This window comes from Terrapene carolina, unplaced genomic scaffold, assembly GCF_002925995.2.
Source record: "Terrapene carolina triunguis isolate 2854851 unplaced genomic scaffold, T_m_triunguis-2.0 Scaffold96, whole genome shotgun sequence".
NCBI classification, from domain to species: domain Eukaryota; kingdom Metazoa; phylum Chordata; order Testudines; family Emydidae; genus Terrapene; species Terrapene triunguis.
The window spans coordinates 40,681,665-40,699,761 of NW_020664447.1; the positions used below are offsets into that span (position 1 = coordinate 40,681,665).

The 18,097-nt window shown below is 43.8% G+C and overlaps 1 protein-coding gene across 1 annotated transcript in view; it reads left to right on the plus strand.

Moving 5' to 3' along the window:
* Positions 1-240: 240 nt before the first annotated feature.
* The window catches only part of SPTBN5 (spectrin beta, non-erythrocytic 5), a 132,000-nt gene continuing 114,143 nt past the window's right edge, over positions 241-18,097 (plus strand). The window contains exons 1-9 of the mRNA XM_026651316.2: positions 241-336; positions 1,816-2,447; positions 3,479-3,617; positions 4,696-4,928; positions 5,522-5,675; positions 7,513-7,713; positions 10,594-10,800; positions 16,579-16,791; positions 17,765-17,917. Coding sequence (XP_026507101.1) covers positions 241-336; positions 1,816-2,447; positions 3,479-3,617; positions 4,696-4,928; positions 5,522-5,675; positions 7,513-7,713; positions 10,594-10,800; positions 16,579-16,791; positions 17,765-17,917 — 2,028 coding nt within the window. The remainder of the gene's footprint in view (positions 337-1,815; positions 2,448-3,478; positions 3,618-4,695; positions 4,929-5,521; positions 5,676-7,512; positions 7,714-10,593; positions 10,801-16,578; positions 16,792-17,764; positions 17,918-18,097) is intronic.

An 18,097-nucleotide genomic window follows, 5' to 3' on the forward strand; every position in this document is an offset into this window, starting at 1 on the left:
TAGGCCTCTCTGCCTTCTCCATATGCACGCGCAAACAAACACACACACATGAACACACGATAATATCTTCATGTCCTTAGTCCCCTCAGATGGGCAGCTCTGAATTCACTAATAGGATTGGGGAGGGAAGCCTCAATGTGTCAAGACAGCCTGAGAGCTGAGGCTAAGTGGGTGACCAGGATTGCAGAGGGAATCAATCGAGAGAGGTAAATCTCCCTTCCCCCACCTGCTCCAGTGACCATGCACTTATTAGGATCCTTCAGCCAGAACTGGGTGCGATGGCAGAACATACAGAAGGGAGCCCTGATGCCACGGGCTGCTTTTCCTGCACTAAAGGTTAGTGCTGTTTCACTCCTCTTCGAGCATTGGGACAGCCACTCTTTTCCAAGTACAATTTCTGATAGGCAAAAACAGATTAGAATGTGTAGCTCATAGGTCTTTATTCACTTGCAACACCTTCCTTATTAATTTAAGTGTCTGCAGAGCAAAACAGGTGGTGCTGAGTCTCCATAGAGAGCAACAGAGACACAGAATGTCATTCTGCGTTGTTTGAACTTTCATGTAGCAGGTTTCAGCCAATATTAGCCATGGTATCTCTGGGGTATTTCAGGTTTAGGAGTTACACAGGGCTATGGGATGAGGAAGAAATATAATATAAGGTGCAAAGAAAAGGAATAAAAGGTATACATAAAATAGAAAGGGGGGGTTGCCCCTCACTCTGTTTCACTACAGATTAGAGTAAAATCTTTCACTTCAGGAAAAGTGAATTCCGATCCAGGCAAGTGAAATAAATGAGTATCGTGTTCTCAGAGTTGCTACTAGTTGACATTTGCCATCCTCACAAAACCACTGCTTATTGTGGTACATTTTTCAGTCTCTGTTCAAGACAAGTTCAGGAGTCAGTGGCAGGAGTGCTGCTAGTCGGGGGAAAAGGTGTTTCAAGCTGACCTTGGATAGAAAGTAGAACTGGCTGGGAAGTTTTCAACAAAATGTTTTCATCGGAAAATGTTGATTCATTGAAACTTTTTATGGAAAAATATATGTTTTGATGAAATTTTCCTTCATGAAGGTTTCTCAGGCCTCACATGGAATTTCACATGGGGGGGAAAGCAAGACCCCCCACCCCCCGAATAGCCAGGGCACTCATCTAGACTGGGAGAGACCCAGGCTCAAGGTCCTCCTCCAAATTAGGCAGAGTACTTGGGTCTCCCACATCTCAGGTGAGGGTCCTTAACCTGGCCTATTGGTTATTCTAGGGCACAAATCTCAATCACTCCCTCTCCCTCATTGCTTTTTTTTTTCCCCCTAAAAAAGTTTTGCAAGTTTTGTTCCAATGCAGAACAAAAACAAATTCTGAAAACAGAATTCTTATTTTTCAGTCGTAGAGGAAGCTTACATAATTCTTGCCTACATACTGCCTACCCCTCACAAGTAGCTAGTACCGTCTGTAGCTTATATGAGCCTCAAAATTCACTTATTTTTTAAAAGAAACTAAAATTAATATTGGCACATGAAATCACTTTTAATCCCTTTGCTTAACATGTTTTGGGGATGATCATTCTGCTCTTACTCAACCTAGACTAGGAAGGAATCCTCCTAGTCTCAAATGTGATAACCATCTCCATGCTGATATAATAACCTGAGGGACATGGCAGCCTGCAGTGTTAAAAAGCACTTTCCTGGTATTGATGGCCACACACCATCAGCTCATTTGCATCCCGATTAAACTGAGTGTATGAGCATGCCACATAGTTTTCTTCCTCCTCACTTCATCATGCTGCTTAAACACCTTGTGTTTCCATGTTCGTGTTTCAGATTCTGTTCTTCCTGAAGGAGATTGATGACTTGAAGTTTCAGTATGAGCAGATGATCTCTGAGCTCTTGAAATGGATTAAACAGAAAGTAGTAGAGTTGGACGATCGCCACTTTCCCAACTCCATACAGGATATGTGGATGCTCATGGCCAACTTCAAGACCTTCCGCACGGTAGAGAAGCCCCCCAAATACCAAGAGAGGGGCATGATTGAAGCCCACTTTTTCCACATCAGAACCAAGCAAAGAGCCAACAATCAACGGCCATATCTGCCCCCTGAAGGCAGGACACTGCAAGATGTGGAAAAGCACTGGGTCATCTTGGAGAAAGCGGAGCACAGCCGGGGAGAAGCGCTGCAGCGGGAGATGCAGAGGCTGGAGAGAGTGGAACAGTTGGCCCAGAGGTTCCTGAAGAAAGCAGCCCTGCGTGAGTCATACTTGGAGGACATGAGGAAGGTGCTCAGGAAGCAGAACTTCCAGCCAGAGAGTGTGGACAAGGTTGAGGCTGCCACTAAGAAGCTTGAGGCTATTGTGGCAGATGTACTGCCCAGGGAGCAGCGCTTCAGAGCACTGACTGACATGGCGTCTGTTATAACCCGAGAGAACTATCATCGCAAGATCCAGATCGTAAAGAAGTGAGTCATGCTAGTGGAAATGGGCAGTCATGGAGACTAAACAAGTTATGATATTAAGTGGATGTGGAAGAGGAGGGAATAGTTCAACAGCTCTATTCCACATAAGTAGAGGTGGTCAGATTCCCCCTCCTCCCCCCACCCCAAAAATGTAAATGAAAAAGCAAAATGTTTCATTTTCATTCAAATTTTAACTTTTTGTTGAAAAAAGAACCTCAAAAACTGGGGAACAAAAATTGGCCGATAAAAATACAAACATTTTGAGGAAAGCTGACACTTAACGTGAAATGTTTGGGTTTTCAACAAAACAATCTTCCATCAAAAGAAAGTTTCAGTGGAATATTTTCAGCCAACCCATCACATATCTCTTTTAGTGTGTGGTTTGCGAGGTTCAGATAGATAGCCACAAATCTTCTGATGCCCCTCTAGTTCCCAAATTGGGCTATAAATCTTGTGAGATCAGTACTTCTAAGATGATCAGAAATTCCTGGTTTGGGACTTCATGGAAATACCCTAAGAACAACCTTTTCTGTGGTATTTCAGTACTTGTCTTTTCTAGACTCAACCAAAGCCAGAACCATGTGTGAAAATAATAAAATACTTAACCAAACTCCACAGAAGTTTTGGTTTTGATTTGAGGTACGGTTTGAATTAATTTTTTATCTAATCTGAGTCATAAGGGACCATTCCTTTTTTCATATATATTTATTGTCACAGGCTAAAAGGACATGGGACATCAGATATGAGAATCCATACACAATAGTCCCTCAAACAAGATTAATGATGATTTACATATTAACCAAAATATCTTCCCCAGGACCGTATTCATTGAGAGGATATAGTGTGCTGAGCCATGAGACCAGTGTATGCTTCATTAGATGACACATATACTGTATATGATTTTAGGAACCCTAGGTGTTCATTTAACTCCTCTAAAATTGTAAGCCCCATGTGTCAACAGGGTCTTTTCCCATGCTGTCCAAAGCATCAGATCCTTGTGGATAAGTCAGTCCTTTCTCTTCCCTTCTTTACAGGCAAGAGGACATTTCCCAACAGTGGCAGGATCTACTGGAGCAGCTCCAGAGACAGAAACGCTCTCTGGGAGCAATGCAGGAAACTCTGGGCCTTCTGAGGGACATTGATACCATTACAGAGGAACTCAAAAGACTGCAGGTACCAACCCCTCTCCATCAGCATGTGGGCTGTGCACACAATTTGCACCACTACCAATATAAGTAATTGCAGCAGACACAGTATTCCAGTGACAGTTATGGATTGCAATGTTTATATTGTGCTGGGAATTGAGCATATTATAGCTATAATTTTCAAAAGTAGGCAGCTAAATCCGTACTAAGGCACCTAAATTAATTTTTTTCCTGATTTGCACAAGTACCAATCACCACAATTCAAACTGAAGTCACTTAGTATAGGAGATAACTGATGTTTTAGATCAGTGTGGTAACTGGTAACTGCTGAAGGGTGTAATGGCAACCGCTGTAAATGTGTGCTTTTGCCTTGCCCTGTACTGTGCAAGAGAGAGAATATTATGGATTGTGCTGAACATGAAGTATAAAAACCATTTTGTTTATGGACCTTGCAGTTAATGTAAACTTGAGAATTGCAAATTGGAGACAGTGACTAGCTATTCTGAATCTCAGAGCCCTAGCCATTTGTCAGGAAAGAAAATACTGTGCACTGGTTATTATTCCCACTAACTGGACACTTGCCTCCAAAACCAAGTATATTCCTCAGAGGAAAACGATACAATTATAATGTACTGTAGAAGGGGAGCATCCTAGATTTCTTCAGATAAAAACTGAATCAAGAACACTATAATCAGGCATATAGGAGAGGTGCACTCAGTGGGCATGGTAAATGCTGGACATAAGCAGTGATTCTGGGAGTGAGAAGTGACTCTTGTTTAAAGAATATGACTACTTCCCCCACATCCACTGCAGCAGATAAAAGCTATGGATTGTGGGTTATATGTTGTGAATTTGAAGGAGAGGTTTGGTTATTTATCTCCTTCCAATCAGCCAGTGCTCCCACAGTGCTCCCACAGCCAGTGCTCCCACAGAGTTCAAACCACACACCCACTTATTCATTTGGGTCCAATCCAACACCTGTCAGAGCCAATGGGAGTCCTTCCATTGATTTCAGTTCAGTCCTTAGATCCTGGATGGCATTGTCTGCACACACATAGGAGAAGATGAGGTCATAGTGCTGATAATTTCTCACTTTTGGTTTTCAGGCACTAGTGACATCTCAGGATTATGGGAAGCAGCTCTTGGAGGTAGTAGATTTGTTGCAGAAGCACAATTTGGTTGACTTCCAGATCACTTCTTATGATGATAGGGTGAGGTACGTCACCCAGAGGGCAGCAGAGGCCACCAAGGGCAAAGCAATCAAGTCAGATGTGCTTCATGCCAAAGCTCGGATGCTCCATCAGCTGTACCAAAACCTCGTCGCTCTCAGCAAATCCCGGTAAGGCTCTCTTTATGGTCCAGCTCTTTCTGATTAGAATGGTGGGTCCTTTTAAAATGGAGATAATGGGAGGGCCAGAATCTAGAATTTCTCATTTCTCCACATATAAAGGTATAACAGATCCAGCAGAGAAGGAGATAATCACAGAGGGAGCTGATAGAACCATAGTTCTCCCTGTGCTCGCTTTGTTATTCAGGCTTCAAAACCGAAACTAACACAAAAGTGAGGCTTTGCTTGGGGTTGGGGGGAGAGCTCAAACATTTAAAGGGACAGTACATCACATTGACCTTAAGGCTCATCAGCTATCATGGACTGAGAGGGAACGTCAGTGTCAAAGTTCATTCCTAGTTGCTTCTATGTGATCTGGATCTGATATGGCTGATTCTCCATCTCCTGGGTTGAGAGGGAAATTTCCTTTTGGCTTCCCCATGTTGCTCCACCCATAACTCAGCCATGACTCGGAGGTACCATGGGAATTCAATCTCTGAATTTCCTGCAGTGCTGAAGCCCTCTAATTAATCTATTCTCTGTTTCTACATTGTACCTGAAATCCTCGCACTGACCGAGCTAAATTGCTTATTGCCTTATGTTAGACAATCCCAGCTACAGGAAGCGTTGAAGCTTTTTGAGTTTTTCCATGACGGTCAGGAAGAAGAGTCATGGATCTCTGAGAAATGGCAGCTAGTGAGGACAGCAATATTAGGACGAGATCTCAGTCAGATTACTGCCTCTATTCAGAAGCACAAGGTACAGTATTTTGTTGACTGGTGTCTGTTCTCTATATTGAATCTAGTCTTTCATAATTTATCTAGACCAACTGTAAGAGCATTTATGCCTCAAATTAAGGGTTTGGCTGGCTTTTGGAACCTGAGAAATCATGCAGCTTAGGGATCCCTCCTAATGAGGGACAGTCCTATGTTTAATATGGGATTGTGGATGTGCAGACCAAGCAGAGTGAAGCTCAGTGTGCTGTCCATTAGGCCACTTTGGTGGATGGGAGAAGGAGATGGTTCTTATCCACTCCCCCTTCCCAAATGAGGTACACAGGGAGAATAAGTAGAGTAGTGTGGAAGAAAACAATGTTTTTATTTTGAGTTTGAAGCAACAAACCAGAGGCAGCTTTATTACGAGCAATTACAATATGCACGGGAGAGTACACACGGGCAGGGTTTCCCTTCCCTAGGCAGGTCGCCGCTAGATAAACAATTAGGGCAAGCTTTTATACCTTTTGTTACATACAATAATGAGCAACAGCTGCATTTTGTTATACATATTTTTTCCTGTTATTTCACTTTTTTTTTATTAATTTCTGCCACAGTCTACATTCCATTCTTATTTAACACAAGGTCAAAACAGTATCTCTTACAGTCTGTTCCCACCCGCTTTCCACTCGCCTAGGCCCTGCCTTCAAGTCTTGCGTTATTAGAGTCAGTGTCAGCCTGACTTTGTTAGCCTGACTCTTGCTCTATTCCTAGGCCTGGTCTACACTACGACTTTAATTCGGATTTAGCTGCGTTAATCCGAATTAATCCTTAACCCGTCCACACAATGGAGCCAGTTACTTCGAATTAAAGGGCACTTAAAATCGATTTCTGTACTCCACCCTGACGAGCGGAGTAGCACCAAAATCGATTTTGTTAATTCGAATTAGGGGTAGTGTGGCCGCACACCACCGAATTAATGTGGTTAAAATTAATGGGGTAGTGTGGCCGCACACCACCGAATTAATGTGGTTAAAAAACGAATTAATGTGCTTAGTGTGGCCGCGCACAATCGAATTTATACAATCTGTTTCCCAAATTCGAATTATCTAAATTCGAATTAATCTCGTAGTGTAGACGTACCCTTAGAGACTAAGATATCTATGTTCAAATTCCTTTTATCCCTTTCTCCACTTCCACAGTAGATATGCCATAAATGAAGGGGAAGGGACTGAGCTGTGGTAAAGAAAGGAGAGATGGGAAACTCTAGAACAACATTGCTTGGGCCTCCCAGAAATTTGCTGCCAGCTCTCCCTATGAACTGGACACGGGTTGGGGAGAAAATCTTAGTTTCATGAAGTTCTATGTTGTTGATGAAGAGAAATCACTGTGGCAAACAGACCTGAAGACTTGAAAAGACAGCAACAGAATTTAAACAGTAATTTCCTACATGCGGCTCTTTATAATGAGGAAGTCAACAGTAAAGGCATGAAAGCAGGGCCATGAACCATAAAATCTCTAGAGACGTGTGTGAGAGAGGGTGTGTGTGTGTTGGGAGTGGAAGACATAACTCAATGGATGACAAACACCTCCCCCAGAGACCATCATGTATAATATGCTGCTGGAATGGGGAAGGGAAGTATCTCAATGACTATCATTAGGTGGGTGAGTGAAAAAGAGGTATTAGGGCTCAAAGGACAGTGTTATCTATGGAGAAAGGGGCAGTGTCAGAATGGAGGGAAAACAGAATCATTACACGTTAGTTTTATCGTAGCTGACAGAAGAGTTTGGCAATGGGAAAAAGGCACAGTTCTCCTGGGACAGGCCAGTTCCTTGGGCCTGTAAGTCTCCACTACTCATTATCATGTCACTTTATTTGGCAGGCTCTAGAAGTCGAGTGCAACTCCCACAAGGCGATTTGTTCCAATATAGTGAGGAAGGGCTGGGAGCTAAGTCAAAGGAACCACTCAAACCAGAGGGAGATCCAGATGCAGACAGACAGCCTCCAGAAGCTGTGGCAACAGCTCCAAGACGAGGTGGCCAATCGTAAAATCCGTCTGCAGGCAGCTGCTTTAATCAAACAGGTAAACAAAGCTGCAGGTTTTGCATTTTGTAACAGAAAGAACATGAACTCATTCCATTTCTGCTTGTGTCACCAGATTGGGGTTTATGTAAGGAACACAAGAAGGATCTGGAAGCAGTAAGCTTTGCTGGGGTGAAACAAAATAGCTTTCAACTCACATGATATTAATCATTTTTTTTTATCAGAGTGCTGTGTCTCTCACTCTGTGTATCTCACAAGTCATTCTGGTCTTCTGCAGGCAGACATCAGCTGTGTATCATAACTGCTGGCTACTGTAAAATCTGCCCCAAACACTATATTCCAGATTCTGCTTTCCTTGTTCCTTAGCATAATAATTGATACATATAGACTTTGTGGCTGTCAGCTATTCTGCATGTGTGGAGCACTGGGAGGGAAACTTTGACCTTCAACTCTGAAAATTGAGGCTCCTACCATTTGAGATCAGACTCATCTCTTCTGCAAGCCAGCCAATAGAGGGCAGTGGTACATAGCTAGTAGAGAACATATATAGTGAACTTCATTCTCAGTTAGAAATACTAGAGTTAAATAACTGGGGGGAAAAAACTGGCGTGTAAATCAGCTTCCTAGTGGGTGAGACCAGGATGACTGTCTGACACTCTTTTTCTGTAGAAAATAGCAGGATCAGTCCCAGTTCAGAACTCATAGACTCCCCCATTCTATCCGTGACAAAGAGCCAAGCCACCAGGCCATCCAGGCTGCTGATAATGGTTAAGTAGGAGGGTCCTTTTGCCTGCATGGCTGCCAGAAAGCTTTCTTTCTCACTGGCAGTGGGTCTGCTCCCATCAATTGACCTGTGTTGATAGAGTGAGAATTCTTCCGTTTTACAAAAAAACTCCGAGAGACAGATTTTATGGTGCATTAGAATTTTGCCTGCTGTATTTATGTTTTTGATTTAGCATTGCTGTAGCCACTCTGTTCTACCTGGCATAATGCCATCTGGGATAGTTACATTGCTAACTTCGCTGAATAGTTGTACCTTTAGTGCGATGCTGCTGCTCAGCCAGGATGTGCTGGATACACAACATGTGAGAAATTCATTGTGAACATCATGCAATGGATGAAAGTCCCTCCTGAGGAGCCTCAACTGAATGAAGTATGGGGGGATTTTTCAAAGGCACAGTGGCAGTTCGGTACCAAACTCCAATGGGAGGTATAGGTCTAGCTGCCATTTGTGCCTTTGAAAATCTGTCCCATAAAAAAGAAATATCAGGCCACAAAGCTTGGATCCTGATTGGAGTTTCCCCAAAGTATGAGGAGTGATTAGTGTTGTTGGATGTTGTTAGATGTTTGGCTGCGTGTGCGTGTTCTCTGTGTGCTGTCCCAGCTCCTCACAGATAGTTGGCACAGCAGACCTCGATCAAAGTGCCCAATAACCACAAACTCGGTTCGTAGCAAAGGCACTTGGGGAGGTTTATTGTCAACGAATCACGGTCCTAATGTCCTGGCTCAATGGTTACAGATACACTAACACATTGTATGCTCATTGCAATGGACTAGATCAGTTAATGGCGGAATTTTCCATTATCCTCTAGGCCAGCCAAAGACACTCCCTCTGAGATACCTCTTTATACACCAATACAAACAAGTTACGTATAGCACCTCTGACGTGGCTAGGTGTCTCCCTCTGTCATATCTAGGCGACACCCATTACCTTGTACATGTTGGTTCAATCAAAACCTCTCTATTCATCATGCTGTCATCCTGACCTTATCTTTAGGATCGGTCAGCGTGTGCCTGTTATCTCTGGGGAATGTGTTGGTATCAAAGTGTTCTGGTACCACCCTTCTGAAATGTGTTTGCGTAAGTGCTTTGTGCCTAGCATTTCTTAGGAATGTGTGTTTCTGCAATATCAGCCCTGTTCTTACCAAATTCTGTGAGCAGGCCTGTTTCTTGCTCACAACCTGGCTTTGCTTTATATCAGCAAAGCTTTAACCATTACTTTAGCTCAGGCCTCAGGCTTTATACCAGGCCTCTGATACAAGGGCTTATGTCTCAGGCCCTCTTCCTACTACAATTAGAACTGGAACTTTGGTTTCGTTCCATTTCTGATTTCAATACACAAATGCACACATTCAAAAAGCCACTATAAAACCATCATTTACCAATCACACTATAGTATCTCAGATTACCCAGTAATAACGTTTTCCCTGTCCTTTTCATTCCCTGGCATATTCACACAGAAGTTTGAACATTTCCTTCCTTAACAAATTTTGTTCTCTTTGGTTTGACTTACACTGAATTATTTCCTGTTTCTAGCTGTTTTAACACTATTATAGCTTTGTCTCTCCCCCAGCTTTGGGGAGGGGGTAGCTTAAATTATTTGTATAATTTAATGTCTTTTTACAATTACAGCTGTATAAGATTGCACTCAAACTTTTCCCATGAATTGCAATTTGTGAAGGCTGCTTTCTATTACACAAACTTACTCTGTATCCTCATGATCTATTTTTAACTTTTGTGGAAAAACATCTGTTGAAATTGTAGGCCATCCCTACAGTCTGAAAGTATGCTATGTATTATGGATTCTGTTAAGTGACAAAGTCTGACTACTGAGTGATTGACTTGGAAACTGGCTAATAAGATTTATGGAGGAAATATTTGGGACTAATTTATTTAATTGTGATCCTGTGAACCATATTGGTGCTAAGTGTGATGCTGAAATATAATTGGGGTTTCTAAAGAAAGAGCCACCTGATGGGTAATGGTCCTGCTTATATGACCTGTGTATGTGTTATGATTAGCCTCACAGTTATCTGATGCAATTACTGCCCTGTTGACCATTTGCCAGGGGATGGACTGTTGGATGTGTATCTCTTAAGGTTGTTTGATTAAACATTCTCCCCACCTGTGTTCCCTTCAGTACTTTGCTGACATTGATGAAGCAGACTCATGGCTACGGGAGCGGCAGCCCCTCCTGGCCAGTAAGGATTATGGGAAGGATGAGTCCAGCGCAGAAGCCTTGCTACACCGCCACTTGCGACTGGAGAAGGAGATCACAGGCTACTGCTTGGAGATGAGGCGCCTGGAAGAACAAGCTCGTACTGTAGCAAAGCAGGCTCCATCTGCGGTACGTGGATATGAGGCTGTGTCCCTCTACTTCCCTTTGTTTTTATTTATTAGAGCTTGTTGGAAATTTGGTGAAATTGAAACATTTTGTGAAAATGTGTCAATATTGACAAAACTTCACTGAAAAAAGCATGTAGGTCACGGTGCTTCGATCTTTTTGGAATGGAATGTTTTGATTTTCCAGATCAAAATGACTTTTCATTCTGAATTGGAATGAAAACAAAGTTTTTTGAAATGTTGGAATTCCCTGCCAAACAGAAGAGCCTAGATTCAATCCACTCTCTTAATTATACATGAGTCAGGGCCCAGCCCCCTGGCTGTCACTGATGGAATCCTAGAAATACAGTTTTTGGTCCTTTAGCACCAAGACTGGCTCATCCACATCACACCTCTCTCCTAGCTCTCACAAATCTCCTACTCCTCCCCACCTTATTATTTACTTCCTACTGAATCCAACTCTCCTTGCAAATGGCCATTATACACCAACCACTGCCTCCCTTCCTTCTTTTCGCCGGACTCCAATATTTCACTTACTTTAATCCTCTCACCTGAGACTTCTGTAATCATCCTGGGTGAATTCAGTTTTCATGTTTGATTCCTCTGCTTCTTGATTTGTCTTGTTAAACTCATTTGATCTTCAGCTGTGGTCTGGATCCCACATTCACTATTTTGGCCATAATCTTGATTGTTACCTTTCAGGTTTCTTTATCTCCGAACACTCACTCTATGACAATGAGCTATGCAAGATAAGCAACTGTTGCAACTGCAATTAGTAGTTAGTAAGAGCTGGGAACACCATTTTGTGACCCTCCCTTTTCGTTCCTGAATTACTTGTTATTAGAGGGAGCATGTAAGTTCAGGAGCCCACATATGTTGATCAGTGAAGGCAAATACAGACATGCTGATTTTTTTTTTTTTAACAGTTGATTGTTTGCTGGTTCAATAATTTGAGGACCATAAAGGTGAACCTCTAGTGCTTGGCTGCACTTAGTGCTCCCATTCAAGTTCTGAAAACATTTGTTTTTAATCAATATAGTTATCTGGCCCCTAAATTAATTATTACATTATTGACAGGGAATTGTAGTCCTAAATATGCAAATCCCTTGATTAAGTTTAGGAATGTAATTTGTGTCCTGACACTTTTGAAATTCACTTGTACTCTTAAGTAGGTGGTTTGCCCCTTGGGTCTGCCCGCTTTGTTCTCTCTCTTAGGTGCTCAGTAGTCTTTGCATCTGCAAGTGTCTAGCTATTGAAAATACACTGACAGGTTGTTAGGGCCTGGACTGGGCCTCCCCACTGCTAGAGCAGGACAGCCTGGTGTTAACTGACCGAAATGCCTGCCTGTGGGTGTGTTCTGCCATTTTCAATTACCCTCATTGCACTCACTGAATGGAAGCTGCACTACGAAAGCTCCAGCTAGGGCAAGGGCCAGCTGCCTCATATGCTGCCCAGTTCCGGTGACTTGCAGCTGATGTTGAGTGGAATGTGGCGGCCTAACTGCACCTGTTACAGTGTGAACTTAGTGAGGAGGTAAAGGATGAGCTAGTCCGCACTGAGACCCCAACAGTGTGAGTGCTTTTATTGACCTCTCTCTCCATCTCAACAAGCAGCTGCATAAGTGAAAGGAAAAGAGGAGGTGAACCATGGTGCCACCTCACCCAGACACCGGGCTGAACACTCCAGTGCCTACCCACAAACCAGTGCAGGTTGGTCTGGTCTGCAAAGCTTGACCCTGGAAGAAAAGGAACGGTGACTGCACAATAACTTATGCTTTTATTGCAGAGCACCAGCACGTGCTCTTACCTTTTGCCAATTGCGGACCTCAACCAGCAAGGAATCAAGAAATGAGTGAACCCAGGCTGTATGGAGGGGCCAGCCTGGGCATCACCGGGGCACTATGCTCCAGAACTACCCCCAACCCTTCAAGGGAAACCCAATCTTGGACATGCAGTTCCTGCCCACATTTCCAAGTACAGATACTGTTATGTACTATGGATGGGGCCAAACTAGTTCCCCCTCAGTGGCCCTGATTGTTACAGGAGCTCTGATAATTCAATAGATGCTGAAACCACTCAAACCCTCCAAATACTCCTCTGTTTAATGCCTAGGTCAGTTCTCATAGAAATGATAGATTTGACACAGGAAAAAGTACCCCTAGAGGCTGTACTCCAGCGATATGGGGATGTATTAAATTCAATGTGATTCATTTTCCATACTTCCTCTGATTCTCAACATCACCCAACTGGACCAGCCCGACCCTTCTATGCTTTGGTGAAAAAAAAAGGGTCAGTTTCCCTCTGAACACTGCTGAAGGGTGAGCCCCAAACCTCTGGTCCCAGGCTCCTGCAGATGACCAGAAGTGATGGCACCTGTGTGAGAACCACAGACAATGGTGACCAGAAGGAACCATGTCTAAGCCTGAGTTCCCATCTCACTGATAAGTATTAGGATTCTGTGGACGTTTTTGAAAAAAAAAATGTGGACATGCTACCTCCGCATTGGCACTACAGCTCCCCATAGACCTGCAGCCTGGGGCGAAGGCCTCTTATGGATGGATCTATGCAGTGTCAGAGCCAGAGCTGGCAGCCCTTCATGTGTACATTGAGTAAAAGCCCAAAGGCTCAATCCGACACTCCACCTCCCCAGTGGGGGTTCTGGTCCTTTTCATTAAGCAAAAGGATGGAACACTACACCTCTGTGTCACTAACATGCCCTAAACCAAGTGACAGTCCAAAACTGGTATCCCCAGCTCCTAACCTAGGAGTTGCTAGGTAGTGTGTGATCTACCGGAAATTTCACCAAACTGAACCTCAGTGGAGTGGTGGGGACTTATAACCTAATGCACATTCGGGCAGGAGATGAATGGAAGACTGTCTTTTGAACCCACTATGGGCACTTTGAATATTTAGTAATGCCATTTAGTCTGACCAAAGCTCCCGCGACCTTTCAACACTTTGTGAACAACGTATTTAGAGACATCCTGGACCAGTATGTAGTCATCTATCTTGATGACCTATGTCTGTTTTCAGAGAACCCTGAGCAGCATTGTTACCATGTTCGTTCCATCCTGGAAAGACTACAGAAGCACAGCCTGTATGTGAAAATGGAAAATGTACCTTTTGACCCCACTGAACAGAATGATGAAATATTAGATAAAGAACTGCTCACAATTAAATCAGCCTTCAAAGAGTGGTGCCATAACCTTGAGGGAGCTCGACAACCAGTTCAAGTCTCTCCTGACCATAAGAACCTTGAATATCTGTGTAAGCTTGAGCCTTGAACCAAAGACATCTCAGGTGGCGATTATTCTTCTCTTGGTTCAATTTCAACATCACCTGGGAATCAGGAATGGGAAAGTCAATGCCTTATCCTGAAAGGCAGAATAATACCATGAAGGTAAAGAGTGTAACCAAAAACCACCCTCTCTCCTTAAACCTCACAACTTCCTTAGTGCCGCCATACACCAAAACCTGATTAATCTAATCTGATCCACTTCGCAAGGTGATCTGTTAGCCCAGAAGGTGATGAAGCAACCTGAGCAAATGAGAGCCAGAACCAAAATGCAATATTCCACACAGGATGGGTTCACATATCTTGATGGGCGCATATCCATTCCACCAGGGTGCCCCTGGTTAGAAGTGCTTCATCTCTGCTGTGACAATCAATGGTGGGCCATTTTGGCCATCTTAAGACTTTCTGCATGGCTCCCCGTTTCTTCCAGTAGCCCCCAGGACTATGTTGACTCTTGTGACCTTGTGCATGCACCAAGACACCCCATTCTGAGCACCTTGGCACTTTAGTACCCCTGGAGATCCCACCTAGACCCTAGGCCTCAATCACCCTTGATTTCATAGCAGACTTCCCAGACTCTGATGGCCACACAGTGGTCTTGACTCGTGTTGCCCAAAATGGCCCACTTCATCCCCTGTGACTGCCTGCCCTCTGCCGAAACAACCGTTCAACTCCTAGTGATGCATGTTATCCTTTTTCATGGGCTTCCGGACCATATCACCTCAGACCAAGGCTCACAGTTTGTCTCATACTTCTGGTGTGAAGCACTCCAATTACTGGACATTTGCACTTTTACCTCCTCCGCTTACTGTCCCCAGACAGATGGACAGACAGAGAGGGTGAACCAAGTACTACAGCAATACCTAAGGTGCTTTGTTAACTACCATCAAGATAAGAGGTTCTTCCTCCTGCCTTATGACAAGTTGTCATACAACAACACTGACCTTGCCTTCATGGGGCACAGTCTCTTTTTTGCAAATTACAGGTTTCATGCTCGCTTCCACCTTGTCTTGCTAGCAACCTCCCAGAACCCAGCAGCCTCCAACTGGATTCTGTGAATTCATCATATTCTGGAAGACCTTAAGGACCACCTCCATGATGCGAAAAAGCACTACAATGAGTAGGCAGACCATCCGTACCAGGAAAGCCCAGCTCTCACAGTGTGCCAAAAAGTCTGGCTTGCAGCTAAACTCCTCTGTATGAACAGGCCATCCCACAAGCTAAACCACCAGTAGCTTGGACCAGTCTGGGTTTTCTCAGTATTCAAATTGCAGCTCTCTCACTCCCTTAAGATACATCCCATTTTCCATGTTTCCCTCCTGAAGCATTACACACAGAACTGTTCCCAACCAGTCCCCCCACAAGTCCAGGTCCAAGGGCACAAGGAATATATAGTCTGCCCTGTCCTCAGCTCTAAACTGCAGAGGGGGGACTGTACTACCTCATTGACTGGGTCCTGAATTGTGCTCCTGGGAACCTGCTCCCCATGTCCATGCCCCTGACCTGGTAAAAAGATTTCTTCAAGACCATCCAAGTACCAACATGAAGGAAGGGTGCCCTCCAAAAGGGAGGAGCAATGTAAAGATCTATGGGACTAGAACCTGGGTCTGTGGACCCTAGGACAGCTGACATTCCCACATTGCCACCGGGATGCTATGTAGAACCCCAACCAAAGAGCATGGTGGAGATTAGGCACTGCAGGAAGTACCATGCAAAGGATCCAGTGTGACAGTACTCTGCAGCCTTTTGATTGGCCCATGCTCACTATTTAATCCTGGAGGATGCCCCATAAAATTGTCTGGGCAACCCAGCAGACTTCTGCCTTGTTGCGACTCCAAACCTCACCTCACTTTCTGATCTCCAGCCAGCAATCCCAGCCTGATTCTGACCCTGACTCTTGGCTATTGATCCTGGCACTATAAATTACTCTGATCCCTGCTTGCCAGCTACTGCCTCATGGCCATCCTTGACTTGTGGACACAAGTGCAGCTGTGACCGCTAGGCTAAACCGCCCATGCCCTGGTCCCCTGCAGTTATATTCATGGTATATGCATAGAGACGTGAGATAAAAACATAAAATACTCTTGCTGGTAGGTTGCCATGTAACATTATTTCATTTCTTAGAATTCAGAATGATAGATAACACACAAGAACCCCAAAACAGAGTGTGATGACAAAGCAGGGTGCTCATTTCAACAGAGAGGCATAACTCACCCCTGCTTACTCTAGGCTGGCTCTCTGCAGACTGATTCTGAACCCTCACTTCCCTATACAGCAGGACCAGGAAAATTCCTGAGAATTTAAAGTGATAGATCACAATTGTAGCACAGTGTTCAATACATCACAAAGGTGCATTTGTAAATTGCAATATATAACACTTTGAGTCAGGCAGATCATTTTGAAAATTTAGTCCTTTAATTTATCCTTAAGATTAGGGGCTCCAATCCATAGTGTCACAGACTGATTCTGTTGTATTTTGCTTTAACAGGTGATATCAGTGCCAGTGGTGAAGGCTCAGGTCCAGAGTAGCCTAAACCAGAGGATTGCTAAACTACCGTCAAGCCGCTCTGTGCGCTGGGGAACCCTGGAAATTGGATTTTCTAATCCACCTGATTCAGATCCTCACTTTGTTCCAGAGAACATCTGGAGGACCCAGAATGAAATAAACTTGCTTTATGAGAATCTTCAGACCATGGCTAAGGTATTGTACCTCCTTCAATACTTTGTGTGTGTGTAGCCTGTCTTGGAGATTAATAGTGGGGTCTAGCGTCATGCAAAGTGTAGGCAGGTGTTGTGTTAGCTTCCCTTGCTCAGCTCTGACAATGTGCTGCAATCCTGAACTATGCAGCCCCCGAAAAGACTGCTGGCTGTGCTAAATTGTGTGGTGCTTTTCTGATTTTGACCAATATCACGTTAGCAGTAGAAGAGAAACGAATCATGGGTTACCTTCAAAACAGTCAGAAGTTTCATTTAAGCTTTGTGTGCATTTGGTTCAGCTTTTATCCAGTCTGGCTTGTACATCATTATGTGAGAATCACAAATTCATTTCTGTAATCATCAGATTTTCCTCCCAGTTCTTATATATTTTGGAGAGTAGCTTTCTTCTGCATCCCCTTGGCTTTACTGGAATTTGCCTATTACAGCAGGAGACCCTCTCCTAGGTCGGACAAACATTAGAGGTTAACCCCAAGTCTTGTGGCTGTCGTGGCAAAGACTGGAAACTTTAATACAGATGTTCACAAAAGACCATTAGTTTTTCCCTTTATTCCGCTGTATCCTCAACCTCCAAGGGGTCCCGCCCCAAAAGCTGCCGTGTGAACCCTCCGATTCCTATTTTTCCTGCAACCAGTGCTTATACACATGCCTAGGATTAAAGAGGTAATGCTCCCTTTGTAGTGTTGATTTGTATCTTCAGTCAGCCAGCACACACCACTACTAAACTTTCTGCTTAGCAACATGTTGTGAGCATCAGTTCTCTGATACTCCCAATTCCTGTTGTCCCGGGAATAAGTATTCCAGGCTCAAGATGCCAATTTGTATTCACTGTGTGTTAGCAGGGAGAACTGCCGCCAACCTGCCAGGTTAATCTGTATGCTTTAGTTCTTTAGCCATGGGGATCTCTTTCTGCAAAAGGCCTGCATACCACAATATTTGATTCTCCATCTGTTTTACAGCACAGGAAGAAAGGTCTGGAGGAGATGATCCGATTGTACCGCTTCTACAGCTCCTGTGAAGAGTTTCAGTCTTGGATGGAAGATAAGGAGAAAATTTTCCGGACCCTTCAGCCTGGAGCAGACAATGTGGAGGTCACACAGCAGAAATATGAGGTACCTCATTTCCACTCGGTGTAGATAACTTGTAAAACAAACTGACCATGGGGGAATGGATGTATGTGAGGAAAGAAGGACTCCAAAGAAGTTGCTTTCAACCTTCTTTTTGTTAATTGAATTTTAATCCATAGGGTTTTGTCTACACAGGAAAGCTTTTTCAGTGAAAGCTAAGGTGTG